This window comes from Aricia agestis, chromosome 18 (genome assembly GCF_905147365.1).
Source record: "Aricia agestis chromosome 18, ilAriAges1.1, whole genome shotgun sequence".
Lineage (NCBI taxonomy): Eukaryota > Metazoa > Arthropoda > Insecta > Lepidoptera > Lycaenidae > Aricia > Aricia agestis.
In genome coordinates, this window is record NC_056423.1 from 8,333,499 (window position 1) to 8,350,394 (window position 16,896).

Here is a 16,896-nt window from a genome sequence, read left to right on the forward strand (position 1 = left end):
AAACTTGTCTATGGAACTTATAAATGATAATTACTGGCAAGAAATTAATTTATGGCACTTTATGGATCGCTAAAATGTCGTATAGTGTTTTGGTATATTTCTCGTAATAAAAGCAATCAATTTTATTATTTTACTCATGATTTAAGAATAAAACCTAAGACTCTCTAAGTTAAAAATTGGACGCTACTCCAAACATATAAAGCAGGTAAATAATTGATTAATATAATGTTATTTTGAGCATGTTTTACGCAAATGACTAATTTATTTATTAAATCCAATATTCCTAAAAATTTGATTGATATTGACCTTTGTCAGGGCTACCTATGATAAATATGAAGTCGAAGCACTAATTTAAGCTTACATACCGTTGTCGAATTAACTCATATAAGTATTCGAGTAACAAGTAATTATTCAATTGTTAAAAATAGATGGCTAATTTGTATATGTTAATTTAAACATCTATTTAATGTTAAATTAATTCTAAACCCTAATAGATTGAACGCATTTTCATAGACTTTAAGATGTTATGTTTACTTAAAGTTATGTGTATGTTGTATTTCACAATGTTTTTACTTTTTTACTTTTGTTTTAAGCCATGAACACTGCAGCTCCCACTTCTGCGGATGCTTGCTTGAGCATTGTGCACTCTCTGATGTGCCACAGACAAGGTGGGGAGAGTGAGAGTTTTTCCAAACGGGCCATAGAATCGCTAGTCAAGAAATTGAAGGAGAAAAGAGATGAATTAGACTCACTGATAACAGCAATAACAACAAATGGGGCTCATCCAAGTAAATGTGTGACGATACAACGGACCTTAGATGGCCGGTTGCAGGTAAATATTTTATTCCTCAAAAACAAAAAAACACAGGAACTTAAAAATTCTAGGTTTAAGTAAGTTAGGTTTATTTGCCATGATATAACCAAAGTTTATTCTCTTTTTATTATTTACTTTGAAAGATATCACTATTAAGCTGCGTTTCCACTGAAGCGGAGCGGAGCGGAGTGGAGCTTAGCGTTGCCCGAATTGACCAATCATGCTATTCCAGCAGAATGACAGCGAAGTTTTCGAGCATAGTGATTGGTCAATTCGGCACCGCTAAGCTCCGCACCGCTACGCTCCGCTTCAGTGGAAACACAGCCTTAGCCATAACCATTCAACTGTAAATAATAGATTGCATAATATAAAAGTGTCTCCATAAAATGTGGAAAAGTATCTTTACTGGAATAATGTCTTTTAATCTCTCGAATACCAGGATGTTAAAATTCTATTGAGCCTCAAATACCGCGTTCTATGGCACCGTTCAAATTTTTCGATTTTTTTTTTCAAGTTTTACAAAATTTGCGCCAATCAGGAACTAATTTAGTGCATCCTTTTTGTAGCCAACTTCATACTCTTAAAAATAATGTATAGAACAAACAAAATTAATTCTTAAACTCAATAAAATAAGTTACAAAACCGCGTGAGGTCGAGTGCATCAGGTGGCTCATTAACGTGCCAGTGGTACACAGAGGTATTTTTACGGGTGGCACGTTAAGGTGTCGGTGGGGTTCAAGAGGTTAAGCTACATTTATTTCTTATTTTTCAAGGTTGCCGGACGCAAGGGCTTTCCACATGTGATCTACGCCCGGATATGGCGCTGGCCGGATCTGCACAAGAATGAGTTGAAACATGTGAAGTTTTGTCAGTTTGCCTTTGACTTAAAATGTGACTCCGTCTGTGTCAATCCCTACCATTATGAAAGGGTAGTGTCTCCAGGGATTGGTAAGCTTTGCTTTTTTTCCAATACTATGTTATAAAACTAACTGGCTTGTTGAAATAAGCTTTTTAATAAAATTGGCTGGGATAAGATAGACACCCAGGGCCCCCGCTACCATATGTGCAATGAGTGCAATGCAAACGAGCGCCATCCTCTAGGGGCGCCAAATCGCCATCATTAGGGGTGCCAAAATCCTTTTTTTGCACACGGGCGCCAGAAGCCCTTACGGGGGTCCTGTAGACACCCACAGATTCTCTTATGTTCTGTTTTCTTATTATGCCAACGAATAAAAGTTAGTCTATAACTGGCTAGTCTAGGATAGGATTGATTTAAAATTTTATGATATAACTAGAGATCCCCCAATGGTCAAAATTGAACCTCAAATAAAAATTAAATTATAAGTTTGTTTAAAACGCTTTTGTATTAATATTTTATTGTCAACATTATATTGACTTTATTAATTTTTAGACATAATTCCTGCGACAGTCTCAGATAAATAAAGTCAAATGATGACAGGCTGGCCATGTAATAATTATTGTCTAATGCCTCGGCCGCACATGCGTCTATCGTAGAACGCTTCATGCTATATACTCACTCCTCTGTTTCGATAGTAACTCAGTGATTAACTCACAAATGTACGATACAGAATCGGCCAGCTGAGCAGGCTTTGACTGCTAGCAGCAACCAAGATGTCTTAGATAAAGAATGTTAAAAAAGTAAATAAAAAATAATAATGTCTAATTCACATTCTCATAAAACAATAATCGAATATTGTTAATTAATCATGCTTGTAAAACTGTAGTAGAAAATAAAGGCTAATTTTATTTAATTCACATTTTTATATTCATAATATTATTGCAGATTTATCAGGACTAACCCTACAGCCGGGGTCGAGTCGGTTAGTCAAAGATGAGTACACGGCAGGCCTTAGCGGAAATGGCATGGACATGGACACAGGAGAGCTGGTGACAATCCAACACCATGCCACCAGCCCCAGACACCACCACACCACCCTCCCACACCATCATCAGCAGTTCCAAACAACTAACATTATAATTAATCAAGGACAAAGTAAGATAGAGAATAAGCACAATAAAATATATACAGTAGAGTAACTCACCCATGTTTTGATATAAAGTTCAACATAGTGACAAGTTTTACACATGAGTTAGCGCTTGCGTCTACTGTATGTATTAAACTGTGGTAAACATTTTATTTTGACGTGACTATGTTTTATTTTGTTGCATGTTAATTTTTATTTTGCGTTTTTTTTTGCTTCGATAGCGCCAGATGGCGTTCCGAACATGTTTACACCTGGGCATGGGCCTCGGCCCACAATAAGGGCCGGCGCGCCGCAACTCACCCCTACGCAAATGCACTCGCCGGCAGCTCAAATGTTACCCAACCACATGCCCGGACCGCCGATGGGCCCCGGTACGCCGCAGATGGGGCCCGGAACACCGCAGATGGGGCCGGGTACACCGCAGATGGGGCCGGGTACACCGCAAATGGGGCCGGGTACACCGCAAATGGGGCAAGGTACACCGCAGATGGGGACTAACGTGCCGCAGATGGCCTCGCCAAGATTGGCGTCAGCTCCCAACCAGATGTCACCGGGCACGCCTCAAATGCCGAATATTAGCCAGGGAATGTCCATACAGAATCCTCAGCAGATGGCTATGGCGCAGCAGAGAACTGTGGCCCCAAAACTAGAGCCCCCGGACACAATGGATGCCCGAGCCATGTGGCTCCCTAAGAGAATGAATCATTGTAAGCTTTAATGTTTTTATTTTGCACATAATAAGCCTTATTTTGTTTCATTTCCTTAAGTTTTTTTTCTGGCTCTGTTCAGCCTGACTTCTGAGTGATTTTTTGACAGAAGTTTAATAGTTAATCAACCTTTGAACAAACATCATGTCACTCTCGTTATTTATGTCAAAATAGACGGAGGTATGATTATTTAACACAGGATTACAACTAACCCTGATTTCTGGGTCCTTTTGACCCTTTTCGAAAGTGTTTATTTTTTATTTTAACAATATTTGGATCAGCTAAGGCTTTTGATATTTAAACAAATTCTTAAACTTTCAGCTTCTCTCCCAGTGTCAATGTCCCCAGGAGGTACAACCCCGTTAATAGATGGGTCCAACAACACTTTCTTTACGTCCGAGCAAACTACCACAGAAACGCAACTGACACAAACATTGCCTGGTGAGTAATGAGCAAAAGAGCTTACACAAAATAACATAATATTTTAAGCTAATTATACAGGGTGTAACAAAAACAAGTGATAATACTTTAGGGTGTGTACGTGTTCCCTGTAGAGATTTCACTGTGAAAGTAGCAGCGCTGAAAGACCAAAAATTTTTTTCACTTTTGTATGGGCAAGGGCCCGAGCGTCACGAGTTTCCCCATACAAAAGTGAAAAAAATTTTTGGTCTTTCAGCGCTGCTACTTTCACAGTGAACTCTCTACAATGAACACGTACACACCCTAAATTATTATCACTTGTTTTTGTTACACCCTGTATACATAAATAGTTAACAATGTAAATAATGTGTTACAGTCTTCATTTGAAACACATTCCCCAACAAATTATAGCTTGTATAATTAATAATAACTCCCACACCGGTTTCGGTGATGGTGGCCGATTTCATTGAAAACTAAGGCCAGCTACGCAGGAGTAATTTTATAGTGCCCAAGTGTGTGCGCAGACACAAGAGCACTCTCTATTCCTTTGCTCTCATAACCCAGTGGGACGGACGACCGACACGACTGGCGAGAGATCAGGAGCAGGACCGACTTTTTACATGTCCATCCGACGCATGGATCATCTTAGTTGTCAGGCAATCAGGTGATCAGCCTGCATATTATTGTATCATCTTCACTGTATCTGGTATATTAGAAAAGTCAGACAAAGAACAAACATTGTATAAGTTTAAGCTGTGTAAAATCTTTATAAGTGGAGGCTTAATTATTTAATTTTGTGTAAGTCGATAAATGTAACAAAAGATTGCACAGTAAAATCTCAATACAATTTTTACTATATAGATTTTACTGCAATTTTATTGTTTACCAAGAAATCTAACTCAAAAAAAATGTATCACATTTTCGTATAATCCATAAAACTTTATCTACTAATTCCAAGAAATTCCAGCGGGCTCCGTCCCCGTGTCGTCAGTGTCGTCAGTGGCGACGTCGGCACCGGTGGTGATGTCCCCGGAGCCGCAGCAGAACGGGTTCAGTGCGGGCAGCCCCGCCCCCCAGCCTAGCCCCGTGCCGCACCGCACGCAGCACCAGCAGGGTAAGTGCTATCTCGTACCCACATAGCAGGCTCCGTCCCCGTGACGTCAGTGGTGACGACGGTGCCGGTGGTGATGTCTCCAGAGCCGCAGCATAACGGGTTCAGTGCGGGCAGCCCCGCCCCCCAGCCTAGCCCCGTGCCGCACCGCACGCAGCACCAGCAGGGTAAGTGCTGTCTTGTATCCACATTGTAGCGGGCTCCGTCCCCGTGTCGTCAATGCCATCAATGGTGACGTCGGCGCCGGCGGTGATGTCCCTAGAGCCGCAGCAGAACGGGTTCAGTGCGGGCAGCCCCGCCCCCCAGCCTAGCCCCGTGCCGCACCGCACGCAGCACCAGCAGGGTAAGTGCTGTCTTGTACCCACATTGTAGCGGGCTCCGTCCCCGTGTCGTCAATGTCATCAATGACGACGTCGGCGCCGGCGGTGATGTCCCCAGAGCCGCAGCAGAATGGGTTCAGTGCGGTCAGCCCCGCCCCCCAGCCTAGCCCCGTGCCGCACCGCACGCAGCACCAGCAGGGTAAGTGCTGTCTTGTACTCACGTTGATACTTTGTAACACAAATGCGTTCCACTTGACAAGTGCGAGTTTTGTAAAACACTTATTTGTGTTTTATAAGCCTATTACAGGTGAAAATCGGATTTACCAAGTATTCAATTAGCATGCTATAAGAGCAAATAGTCTTATAAAGAGGGCCCTTTTGCGGTCTAATAGTGTATTATGAGTGTAAGAAATTAATGGTGTTGAGATAATTATAAGAGTACTTTTTGGTAGTTGGGCTCATTCGTTTGATAATGATGACTAATTTAAAAGCTATGAGGGAACAGATGAACATCCATAGTAACATAAATACAGTTCAAAATCATAACCCTCCTTTTTGCCTCGCCGTAGTCGAGTAACAATGTTGCTTGAAGCAAATATGTTCCTTGCCACAGTGCGCTGTGTTCTTATGAACCATGAATTGTCGGTTGTATTGCACATACATCGCTGGAACTGTACGCCTACGTAGCATACAGTTCAGTTTCGACAACGTAGCACACCGACTTGTTTCTATCAGCCGCCCCGTTATGACGCAGAAATAATATTCTGTGAAAGACAGTGATAGGTCAACTCATAGATTTTGTGAAAATATTTGCTACTTCATTTTATTTTTCATTTTGTTCTCATTTAATCATGTTGCAGGCACATGGACGGGCAACAACACGTTGACGTATACGCAGAGTTTAGTCCCGCCCACCGCCGCGCCGCTGCCAGACGCGCCCGCCATACATCACCACTATTGTACGTTGTTTTGTAAACATGCTTTATGTCTGTTTGTCACCTATTCAAGCTTGAACAACTGAATCAATTTTATTACAGTGAAGTTTCGACGCAATATGTCCCGCTCCTTAAAAGTAAATAAAATTAGGATGACTTACGATAAGATGTTTTTCCACTGTAAAATTTTGCCTTTTTGCCAAGATGTCAGCTAACTTCATACCCATGAAAATCACTTCAGCAATTTAGACATGAAGAAGTAACAAACACACTCACAAAATTTCGCATACTAATATTATAAATGCGAAAGTGTGTCTGTCTGTCTCTCTGTTACCTTTTCACGCCCAAACCGCTAAATCGATTTTGCTGAAATTTGGCATGAATGTACTGTGAGTCCCGGGAAAGGACATAGTATACTTTTTGTCCCGGAAAATGTACGGTTCCCGATATAAACAAGTTTTAGAGCAACGGAGTTGCGGGCGTCATCTAGTTTATAATATTATTAGTATGATTTTTATTTAGACAACGGCAACCCCGGCGGTCTACTGTCGAGTCAACCGGCGCCGGAGTACTGGTGTTCGGTGGCGTATTTCGAGCTGGACACGCAGGTCGGGGAGACGTTCAAGGTGCCGTCCAGCAGACCCAACGTTACCGTGAGTGTTATATTTCTCAAGGATTTCGTACCCAAAGGGTAAAAACGGGACCTGCAGTCTTGCCTCCGAAACTACTACCTACTATGAAACCGTTTTGAGACTTAAGGCGAGGATAAACCCCAATTCGTTATTCCGCGACTTCCGGTTTACCTAGTTCCAATATAATAACGAAGTTTTAAAAAATATGAGGTATGAAGCACAATATTTAAAATACCTTAAACCATAAACATTTTAATAAAACTTAATACTTTGGCTGTAATTAATTTACAAACTCACCTCCGATAAAAATCTATTTCATCGAAATATAAGTATTAACTAGGATAATTATACATTTTATTTTAATAAATTGTTAGTAAATCTATATTAAAAATTCTTTAACCGAACAATTTTGTTTCTTAATGTTTATTTCCAAAGATATTTAAAAAAAACATGAAAAATAGAGAAAATCCGCTCGACTGACTTCAGTTTTATGCTAAGCTAAAATGAATCTTATTGCGATGCGTATACGCTTGGTCTTTGGTTGTGTGCAAAGTTATCGTTTTGGATTGAGATTAATCCCCGCCTTAAACAATCGAACGAGATTGCCGCGTCCTGCTCTAACAACATCTTTCACGTTTGTTAGGAAGGACATGGCATTCTCGTTCGATTGTTTGAGTCTCAAAACGGTTATGTGGTACGGGCCCTGATTTAAGAGTTTGTTTAGTTCCAAATTGAGCCGCAGCACGATCGTGCGCTAGTATAGCTGTCAGGAGTGGGAAAAGCCTCTGAGATCGAATTAGTTCCAAATTGAGCCGCAGCACGATCGTGCGCTAGTATAGCTGTTAGGAGTTGGAAAAGCTGTTGAGATCGAAGTAGTTCCAAATTGAACCGCAGCACGATCGTGCGCTATAGTTTTTGCGTTTTAAGATGATATGGGTGACAGTTTTCATATTCCTTGCTACGGGTTTTTTTTTACAAGAATACAAAAAAAAATCAAAATGTAATAAATTATATTCCATCTACAAAAACAAATGTTTCCTGTAATTGTAAATGAATAAAAATGAAAAGTTGCTAAATGCTAACTAATTAATATAAAATTATAAATATTAACTGTGAAAATTATTGTTACGAAAACATTTGAAAAATGTCAGATGCATGAAACGGAACTTTTGTCAATAGAGATTGACTCTGTTGAATCGAAATGAAATCGATAAAAAAGGGCGGCCATCTTAAATCGCCGGCACCACTGAAATGTCAGTACGAAATCGATAATTTCGATTGCAATTCCTTTACGAAGTGATTCGATATTTTTAAATTATCGATTAATTTTTATTAGGTAACTTGCCTACTATTGTCAATTAAAACGTGTCACGCATATCATCATAAAACGCAGGTTCTTGCATGCGAGTGTACGCATAGGCAGTGTGGGAGGAGGAAGGTGCTGTACGCATGCCTATGCGTACACTCACTCATTTACTTAAAGGTGGAAGTTTATTTTGCGGAAAATTGCTAAAAATATTAACAAACTAAACATTTTCGTCTTTTTTTTTCAATTAATATATTTCATTATACATTATTGTTTACAGGTGGATGGATACGTGGATCCATCGGGTGGCAATCGCTTCTGCTTAGGAGCGCTAAGTAACGTGCACAGAACAGAACAAAGCGAACGAGCAAGGTTCGTATAGACGCTGTTCATTGTTAAGTGATATTATAGATATTGTTATATTTTAAATCATTTCGTTCAAGCCTATTTCATAAGTCCTAAACTATCGGTGTACGCTCTGTAGGGGTTGTCTCCTACAGTTGATGGATGCTGGATGCTGGATGATGCTGATGCTGATAGAGATGCTAATGCTGCTGATAGGTGTTAAATGATACGCTCTTGATGCTTGATAATGCTCTGTTCTTGCTCTGTTATAACTCTGCTATAACTCTGCTACTGTTCTGCGTAAATGCATAAATTTATACATGTTCAGACGTGCCGGTCAATGTCATACCGATCCGTACAAGTTCACTGTACGTGTTAGTGAACCGTACACGCTCTATACTTGGCGTTAACAGTGGTGAATAAATTATTTTACTTATAGATAGGGGAGCGTGTTATAAATTGGTGCACACAATGTGCACGCACGTACCCACGCACACATACGCAATGTGTGCGTGCGTGCGTGCACGATAAAAAAAAAATCTTTTGTTTCATGAAATTCGACGCTTCTTACTTCTTAGCTACAATTCATCAATTCGCTTACCATAATGTTGGAGGATATATTTTTTTTCTATACAGGCTACATATCGGCAAAGGCGTGCAGCTAGACCTCCGGGGTGAAGGCGACGTATGGCTTCGCTGTCTGTCCGATCACAGCGTGTTCGTACAGAGCTACTACCTCGATCGAGAGGCGGGCCGCGCGCCCGGCGACGCCGTGCACAAGATATACCCGTCCGCCTGCATCAAGGTGAGCGAGACAGATATACCCCGCGACATGATGTGCGAGAGAGACAGGACAGCGTGTTCGTGCATAACTAAGACCGCGAGTGAGCGTGACAGGCATACTTTTCCGAGAGAGAAAGATATTCGTCTTATTGCGTTAATGCGAGAGTGACATCTTTATGTTCACATACACTTTCAAGTAAGAAAGCATTGAGGTATTAGTCAAATTGTTGAGAAAGTGGTTGAATGTAATCCCAATGAACCGAAAAGGTTAAATAATTAGGGTCTTTTTATAACGCTGTCGACGATTACTACGAGCATATTAAAAAGAGATAGAGGTAATACAGCATAGTTACTAGGTAAGAAAAACCACATATCTCCTCTCTCCAGGTGTTCGACCTGCGGCAGTGTCACCGTCAGATGCAGACGCAGGCGGCGACGGCGCAGGCGGCGGCGGCGGCGCAGGCGGCAGCAGTCGCCGGACATATACAGCCGCAGCATCCGGGGATGAATAAGTGTAAGTAGTCTTACTAAAAAAATCTACACTGTGTACGCAGATTGCAGATCTTACCATTCATCCGACATGTTATGTGTGACACTTGGACTTTTGTAACGTTTTAAATAAGATCAAAGCACTGTTTACAGTCTGTCAAAAAAGTCATGAAATTAAAGAGTGGCAACATCGTAGTATCATCCCTTTCAAATCAATCTAAGAAGAAAGGGATGACACTACGATGTTGCCACTTTTTAATTTCATGACATTTTTGACAGACTGTAACTAAATTGTTTAAGTACACTTTGTAGGTATATTTATTAGTAAGAGACTAAGGGCCTGTTTCACCACTTTCTGATAAAGTGCCGAATAGGCTATTCACAACTTTTTTGACACATACTCCATACTTCATCTGTCAAGATAAGTGGTGGATAGCCTATTCGGCACTTCTCAGGAAGTGGTGAAACAGGCCCTAAGATTACCAAACATCACTTTTCTACATTTACATGTTGTTGTATACGTGCAGGTCTATCAGCAGCAGCGGGCATCGGCGTGGACGACCTGCGGCGGCTATGCATCGTGCGGCTGTCGTTCGTGAAGGGCTGGGGGCCGGACTACCCGCGCACCTCCATCAAGGAGACGCCCTGCTGGGTCGAGGTGCACCTGCACAGGTGAGACTATATCTCCAGGTCTTGCAGCACCTGACGATGACTAGAGTCCAGACCAGTTACATAGAGGAGGAGGCGTTAAAATGCAGTCGTGGTGAGCCTATAGTACGGTCGCGGAGCAGTAGACAGTTCCAGCGGACATACAGCTATCTCGCTCGTAACGCGTACCTATAGGTCAGTTAACCAAAGCCGGCACGGTCACAGTACTCACACTTACGCAACTTCACTATACAGTATGTTTAAAAATATGTTTGCATCATGATAAAAAATATCGTACAATCTGCGTACAATAATAATATGCTATCGTACGTAGGCACAATATTATCGTATATATACGATAATTATCGTACGGTTCCAAACGCTGGCCAGGCGCCGATTATACGTGACTGACTTGTAACATCACACTGTATTTATAAACAGTAGCAAAAGAAAGACAATAACTGTCCCCTTCACGCTCATAAGCAAGACCGCGCGCGAGAGAGACGGGCAGATTTTCATGATGCGTATGCAGTACGACGTCACGCCGCGCGCTTATTCACAGACACTACACAAGCGCAATGTGTAAATGTGTTGATTGTGCCAGCTTTAGTTAACTGACCTGTACCTGTTTCACACGCGAACTTTTTTCCGGGATAAAAAGTATCCTTTGTCCTTTCCCAGGACTCAGAGTACCTCCATACCATTAATTAATATACCAAGCGGAATAGAGCAACAATCTCGAGCTGACAAACGTAACCAACATTGGTTTTCATCTTTGTGAAAAATATGTGTACGTATACACTTACACAAGCATGATTGAACATGAATTCTATGAGATTAAATTGTCAACGTGCGGCACGTGCCGACTGGACGTCAAAAAAAGAGTGCTGCTGTCTGTATCACACGTCTCTTTTTACCACGCAGTGTTACAGCTGTTACTGATAGTGACATCTCTCTTGCTCAGGCCTTTGTTTCTCTGTTATCGTCAAGAGGTAACACAAGTGAGGAGGACAGACGGACACACTTACGCATTTATAATATTAGTATGGACGGTGCTAAGTTTTAGCTTTTACATGTGCTTCTCAATTCCAGAGCCCTGCAGCTGCTGGACGAGGTGCTGCACACGATGCCGATCGACGGGCCGCGGTCGAACATCGAGTAGGAGTTGATCGGCTTCTTTTGAGGCCTCGCAGCTACCGCCCGCCAAGCAGCGCGCAGCACTCGACAGCATATGTGTGGTTAGGACGTAGGGGTGGTGATGTTTCTCAATTTTTTTTATTTATTACTAGCTTTTGCTCGCGGCTTCGCCCGAGTGGAATTCTCGGAACGAATTCGCCAAATTGGTTCAGACTTCAGGGGCTGTACCACGAAACCGTGTTGAGACTCAAACAATCGAACGAGAATGCCGCGTCCTTCTCTACGTCGTACAAACGTGAAGTGACGCTGTTAGAGCAGGACCAGGCCTCCGTCACTCCATGTACTTGCGCGCTATAATTACCTACCGCCCGACCGAGCGGTCTCGGGCCACCGGAGGCCCAAGCTCAGTGCGGTTGTCGCGAGCGAATCGCACGGGTGTTTTTACATTTTAATTCGTTCGTACGCGCCTTACGATGCCTTCTGGTACTTTATGTGCTGTAGATGGGTGCAAATCAAGTAAAAGAAGGGATAAACACCTATCATTTTTCTATTTACCTGGCAATGACGAAAGGTAAGTGATAAATTATATTATTATATTTGTCGTAATAAGCATTAGCTTGCCTTTCAGACACATGTTTACATATTTTCGTTACATAGAAACGTTATACCTATCTTAAACACTATTTTAACGTTTTAACTACTTTTATTAGAATAAAATTGTAATAATATTTGAGTCGCTCAAATCAATACCTACATACGAAACTTCCAACACAAATCGCGCGGCGGCCGGACTTGTCTCAACTTGTCGTGCTGTTAATGTAAACAAACAAAATTTGATACTTACTATCGGGTGATTCGATTTTAATGCGATTTGTAAACAATATACGTGTTAATGATAAGCGTAAAACCTCAGACACTCCAACTTATATATATTTTAAACCAATTTTGTAAATTATTAAATTTAATTTTCTAGGATTATTTACGAAGATAAGCCTTTTTAGGGTTCCTTACCTAAAACTAAAAGGTAAAAAAACGGGACCCTATTCCTATGACTTCGCTGTCCATCTGTCCGTCTATCTGTCTGTCACCAGGCTGTATCTCATGAACCGTGATAGCTAGAGAGTCGAAATTTTCACAAATTGTATTATTTATATTGCCGCTGTAACAAAAAATACTAAAACCTAAATAAAACAAATGTTCAAGGGGGCTCCCATAAAACAAATATGTTTTTTTGCACTTTTCGTATAAAGACAGATATCGATACAGGGTAAACTAAAAGTAAGACCTGTCCTATTTTATAATTCTTATTTTTTTTTCAGGCGTAAAACATGGGCTGAATTGATTGGTAGGCCCGATTTAGCAAGACCATGGCAAGACCAAATATCAAGCCAAAAAGTCATTTTGTGTGTTGTCTACATTTTGAAAAGTCGGCGAAACCGATGCGTTTCATAATTATGTAAGAGAACTTGAGACTATGTTTATTAATAATTTTGAAAAAAATATGAAACAAAGGCCGGGTAGTATTCTTTACGAGCTTTTAAATGACATAAATTTTGATTCTCCCTGCCCTTGTTTCCCAAAACAATATCTAATAAAACTTTTTGTTAGATTCAGGATTTTTGCTACACTCAAATTTAATAATAGAGAATTTAGAAAGGGTAAGAAATTTATAAAAAATTATATTAAAATAAAACATATGTACTTAACTTTAATTTTTTTATTTTATTTTACCTACACACTGACGTCTATAATAATTATGTTCTATCTAGATTGCACAGTACAGCACTAATTTAGGACTGCCACATATAAGTCAGAACATATTCACAGTTCTCAATAACATCGACACAAAAGTTATGTTAATTTAATTTTATCAAAGAGGCAGCCCTGCGATTGCTACGTGATCGCGCGGTGCGAAGCAATCACAGCTATACGCTTGAGCATTAAGGCACAGTTTAGCATGCAGTGGTGGCTGACGCGACGGAGTAGGCTATTATAGCAGTAGGTATTGGAAATTTTCTATTGAGTGAAGTATCTGGTACTATTTAGTAATCTGTGGCAGGACGCGGTATTCTCGTCCGATTGTTTGAGTCTCAAAATGGTTTCGTAGTAAGGCCCATAGACGTCTTTTTCCTAACCATTTTTCGGTTATACACATACGATTGTAGATAAATTCTATTTTTGGGGTAAAAAAAGTTGATCATCAATTATTACTATAGTTATAGTTACTATATTTTATTAAAATAATTCATTATTTTTCTTGTGAAACAATAAATATACTCATACATATAGACTATCGATTACCTAATTCGCTAATAGTTTTTATAGTCAAAGTCAAAAGTCAAATTTTTTTTATTCAGAATAGGTTTTTTCCAAACACTTTCCGAACGTGCATCTACGTTCTGGGGCCTACCACCGGTATAATAATTATTAGCAGGTTAATGAACGTTAAAAGTATTCCAAAGACCCCATTGTGCAATCAAAGCTTTTACACAACGCCCCCATTTTTTTTCTGGGTCACACACCGCCCCCGTTTAGGCCTTCAGCGCCCACAAGGGGGCGTGATCGCTCACTTTGGGAAAGGCTGTTCTAAGCGATTTATTGAGAAACGTCACTACTCAATCTCTACATTTCGTATCCCTTATATCTTAAATCCCTCCATGTTAGTGTAGACTCCTACGGTTGTTGAGTTCTGTCGCGGTGCAAACTGGTGTATGTGCAAGTGTTGGTACTAATGTGGACGGTGAGAAGTGTAGTGTTGCCATATTATGTTTCGGTGTTTCTGTCTTCCAAATTAAAAAAAAAATCTGTTAAGTTTTTGGTTTAAAACTGCCGTTTTTTTATTGCAGGATTGGTCGGTTGATAGTATTGTTAAATGAATTATAAATCTGTGTTGTCAATCAATGGACCGTTAAAAAGTCTATTAAATTATTATAAAAAGCTGTTTCGGCAACATATTGTTAACTTTTGCCAACATTTCGGACGTATAACTTATATGTAACTTAAACAAAAAGTAAAAACCATGAGAAGATTTTGACTTAGGCCAGATTCACACGGCACAATCCTGCACGTTTCCTGCACGTTTTTTTGCAGTATACGTCTTGACGAATAAATAGTATCGCATACAATGTATATAGAACCATTCACACGTCGATTGTACTGCACGATTTGTTGCAGTACAATCGGCGTACGAATTTTAAGACGTATACTGCAAAAAAAGGTGCAGGATTGTGTCGTGTGAACCTACTCTTACGGTTTGTAATACAGAGCCTTGATTTAATGGCTTTTATAAACTATCAACCGATACAGTCTGTACTCAAATTTTTTTTTTATGGTAAAGTACAAAGGTTCGTTGGAAAAGTTCTGCACATAGAGGCGTTACGCGTATATGATAAAGGTGAACTATTAATTTATGTCTTGTATTTATATTTTTATGTTGGTAGTTCGAGTACAGCTCCAATACTATGACATAATAATACTAATGACATAAGTCATACATTACATACATAGATAATGGTCTCAAATTTACTATAATATAACCATTTCTTTTGCAGTCAGGTTGAATAACGCACATTTTTACTCGCACTATGTATCTAATATGTCTCTAGAGAAGCTATTTTATGGCTATTTGGATGCTGTTAAGTTTGTGTATCAACCCACAAAAAATTACGTATTGAGTTATGAATGCAGTCATGTTCTTTAGATCATTTAGAACAAGACTACATTCATAACTCAACTAAAAAAATGTGGATTAAGAGGGCGACTAACCCAAAAAATCAAACATCGTCCTTCTCTCTTCACACTCACGCCCGTCTTTCATATGCCAGGTGAAAAAGGACGACGCGGATTCATCGCCAAATTAGTTCTTTCTCAATAACTCGATAAATATACAACACTTTAAAAATCCGCTAGGTCGGTTTCTCAATGATAGAATTTTATACAATGTGTTAAAATATTAACTTAGTTCAATGCACGGTTATGGCAATAAATGAAAAATTCGTGAAAATTAGATGCATCTTTGTAATTTTTTTCTTTTGAGAAAATTTTAAGACATCGTGTTTATGCTCAGATTGAATTCTTGAAAATATAATGCAGTATCTAATTTTAGAAAATGAAACAATTCGGGGCTTATTTTCAAGTATAAAAATGAATTATACAATCGAAAATTTTGGGTTAGTCGCCCCCTTAACACAAATGCTTATCACTTATCAGCGACCATTTAAGTATACAGTTGCGAATATGATAAAAAATAACAAAATAAAATCATAACTTATAATTATTTGGCAACTCCCACAAACACACTTTTGAACTGCTATATTTCGTAATAGGATGTGTCAAATATTTTTACTCAAATCCGAATACTCGAACACCTAAATAGATGTAACATAGATATTTATACCAGTATTGACGGGAGAATTAAAGAGCAGATTGTATTGAGATCTCAATTATTTTTCTCGGATCCTAAATGAATAATATAAGTAAGATAGATATACATATATGATTTCGACAAATATTGCTCAAGAGATGTAGTGTGCCAACTTATTGAAACTATTGTAAATGGTATGATATTATAACCTTCTTTTTAAGTCGGTTGAAATAACATGTAACATCTGTATTCTGTAATATAAAAATGCCTGTGAAATAAGTAGAGAAAAACAATTTTAGTTTGTGGTTTTGGGTCACAAAATTAAGTACAAATAGTATAAGACCTTTACTTTAAAAAACTATAATCAATAAAAAATATTTTGTCTCTGTCTTATGTCAGAGATAAATGCAAGTTGGCATAACATGAACAGAGATAGAAATATTAATTGGGGATCAAACTATACCCAGAAAATGATTTCAAGGATGCCATTTTCAATATGTTTCCATATGTTGGTAGTTTGTCGAATTACTTTGTTGTAAAGTACGAATTTTAGTAGCAGCGATACCAAAATAAGGCATTTTTATACTAAACTTAGATTATGGGACAAGACATAATGATGGTTCAACTTGAAAGAAGCCAAATAGCAACTAGCTTTTATAGGCTATGTAATTTAAGTGTAATTTATAACGTAGATGTAAGTTTGTAATGCAACGGAGTGAAGTTTATGGCTAGGAATGATGCGCTTATTTCGGAATGCTGCTTGTGTCATGTTATTCTAAAAAATATACAAAACACTATTTAAAAAAATCGGTTAAAAGAAATAAAGCTTCTTTTGTAACACAAATAATTTTGAAAAATGACTCAAATGTTGTTATAGATT

The 16,896-nt window shown here is 39.2% G+C and overlaps 1 protein-coding gene across 3 annotated transcripts; it reads left to right on the forward strand.

Annotated features, from left to right (window-relative positions):
• The first annotated feature begins 63 nt into the window (after positions 1-63).
• LOC121735957 (mothers against decapentaplegic homolog 4) lies at positions 64-11,968 on the forward strand. 3 transcript variants are annotated; one of them, XM_042126968.1, is made up of 15 exons: positions 64-205; positions 594-832; positions 1,588-1,762; positions 2,619-2,828; positions 3,042-3,254; positions 3,297-3,527; positions 3,849-3,968; positions 4,906-5,061; positions 6,239-6,337; positions 6,836-6,966; positions 8,532-8,623; positions 9,233-9,401; positions 9,767-9,893; positions 10,396-10,540; positions 11,609-11,968. In XM_042126968.1, exons 2-15 carry the CDS (start codon positions 596-598, stop codon positions 11,676-11,678), a joined length of 2,175 nt encoding a protein of 724 aa, XP_041982902.1. In that variant the 5' UTR covers positions 64-205; positions 594-595; the 3' UTR covers positions 11,679-11,968. The 3 variants fall into 3 exon arrangements, with proteins under 3 accessions (XP_041982902.1, XP_041982900.1, XP_041982901.1); XM_042126966.1 differs by having other exon boundaries at positions 3,042-3,527; positions 4,915-5,061; XM_042126967.1 differs by lacking the exon at positions 4,906-5,061 and adding an exon at positions 5,431-5,577 and having other exon boundaries at positions 3,042-3,527.
• Positions 11,969-16,896: the final 4,928 nt, after the last annotated feature.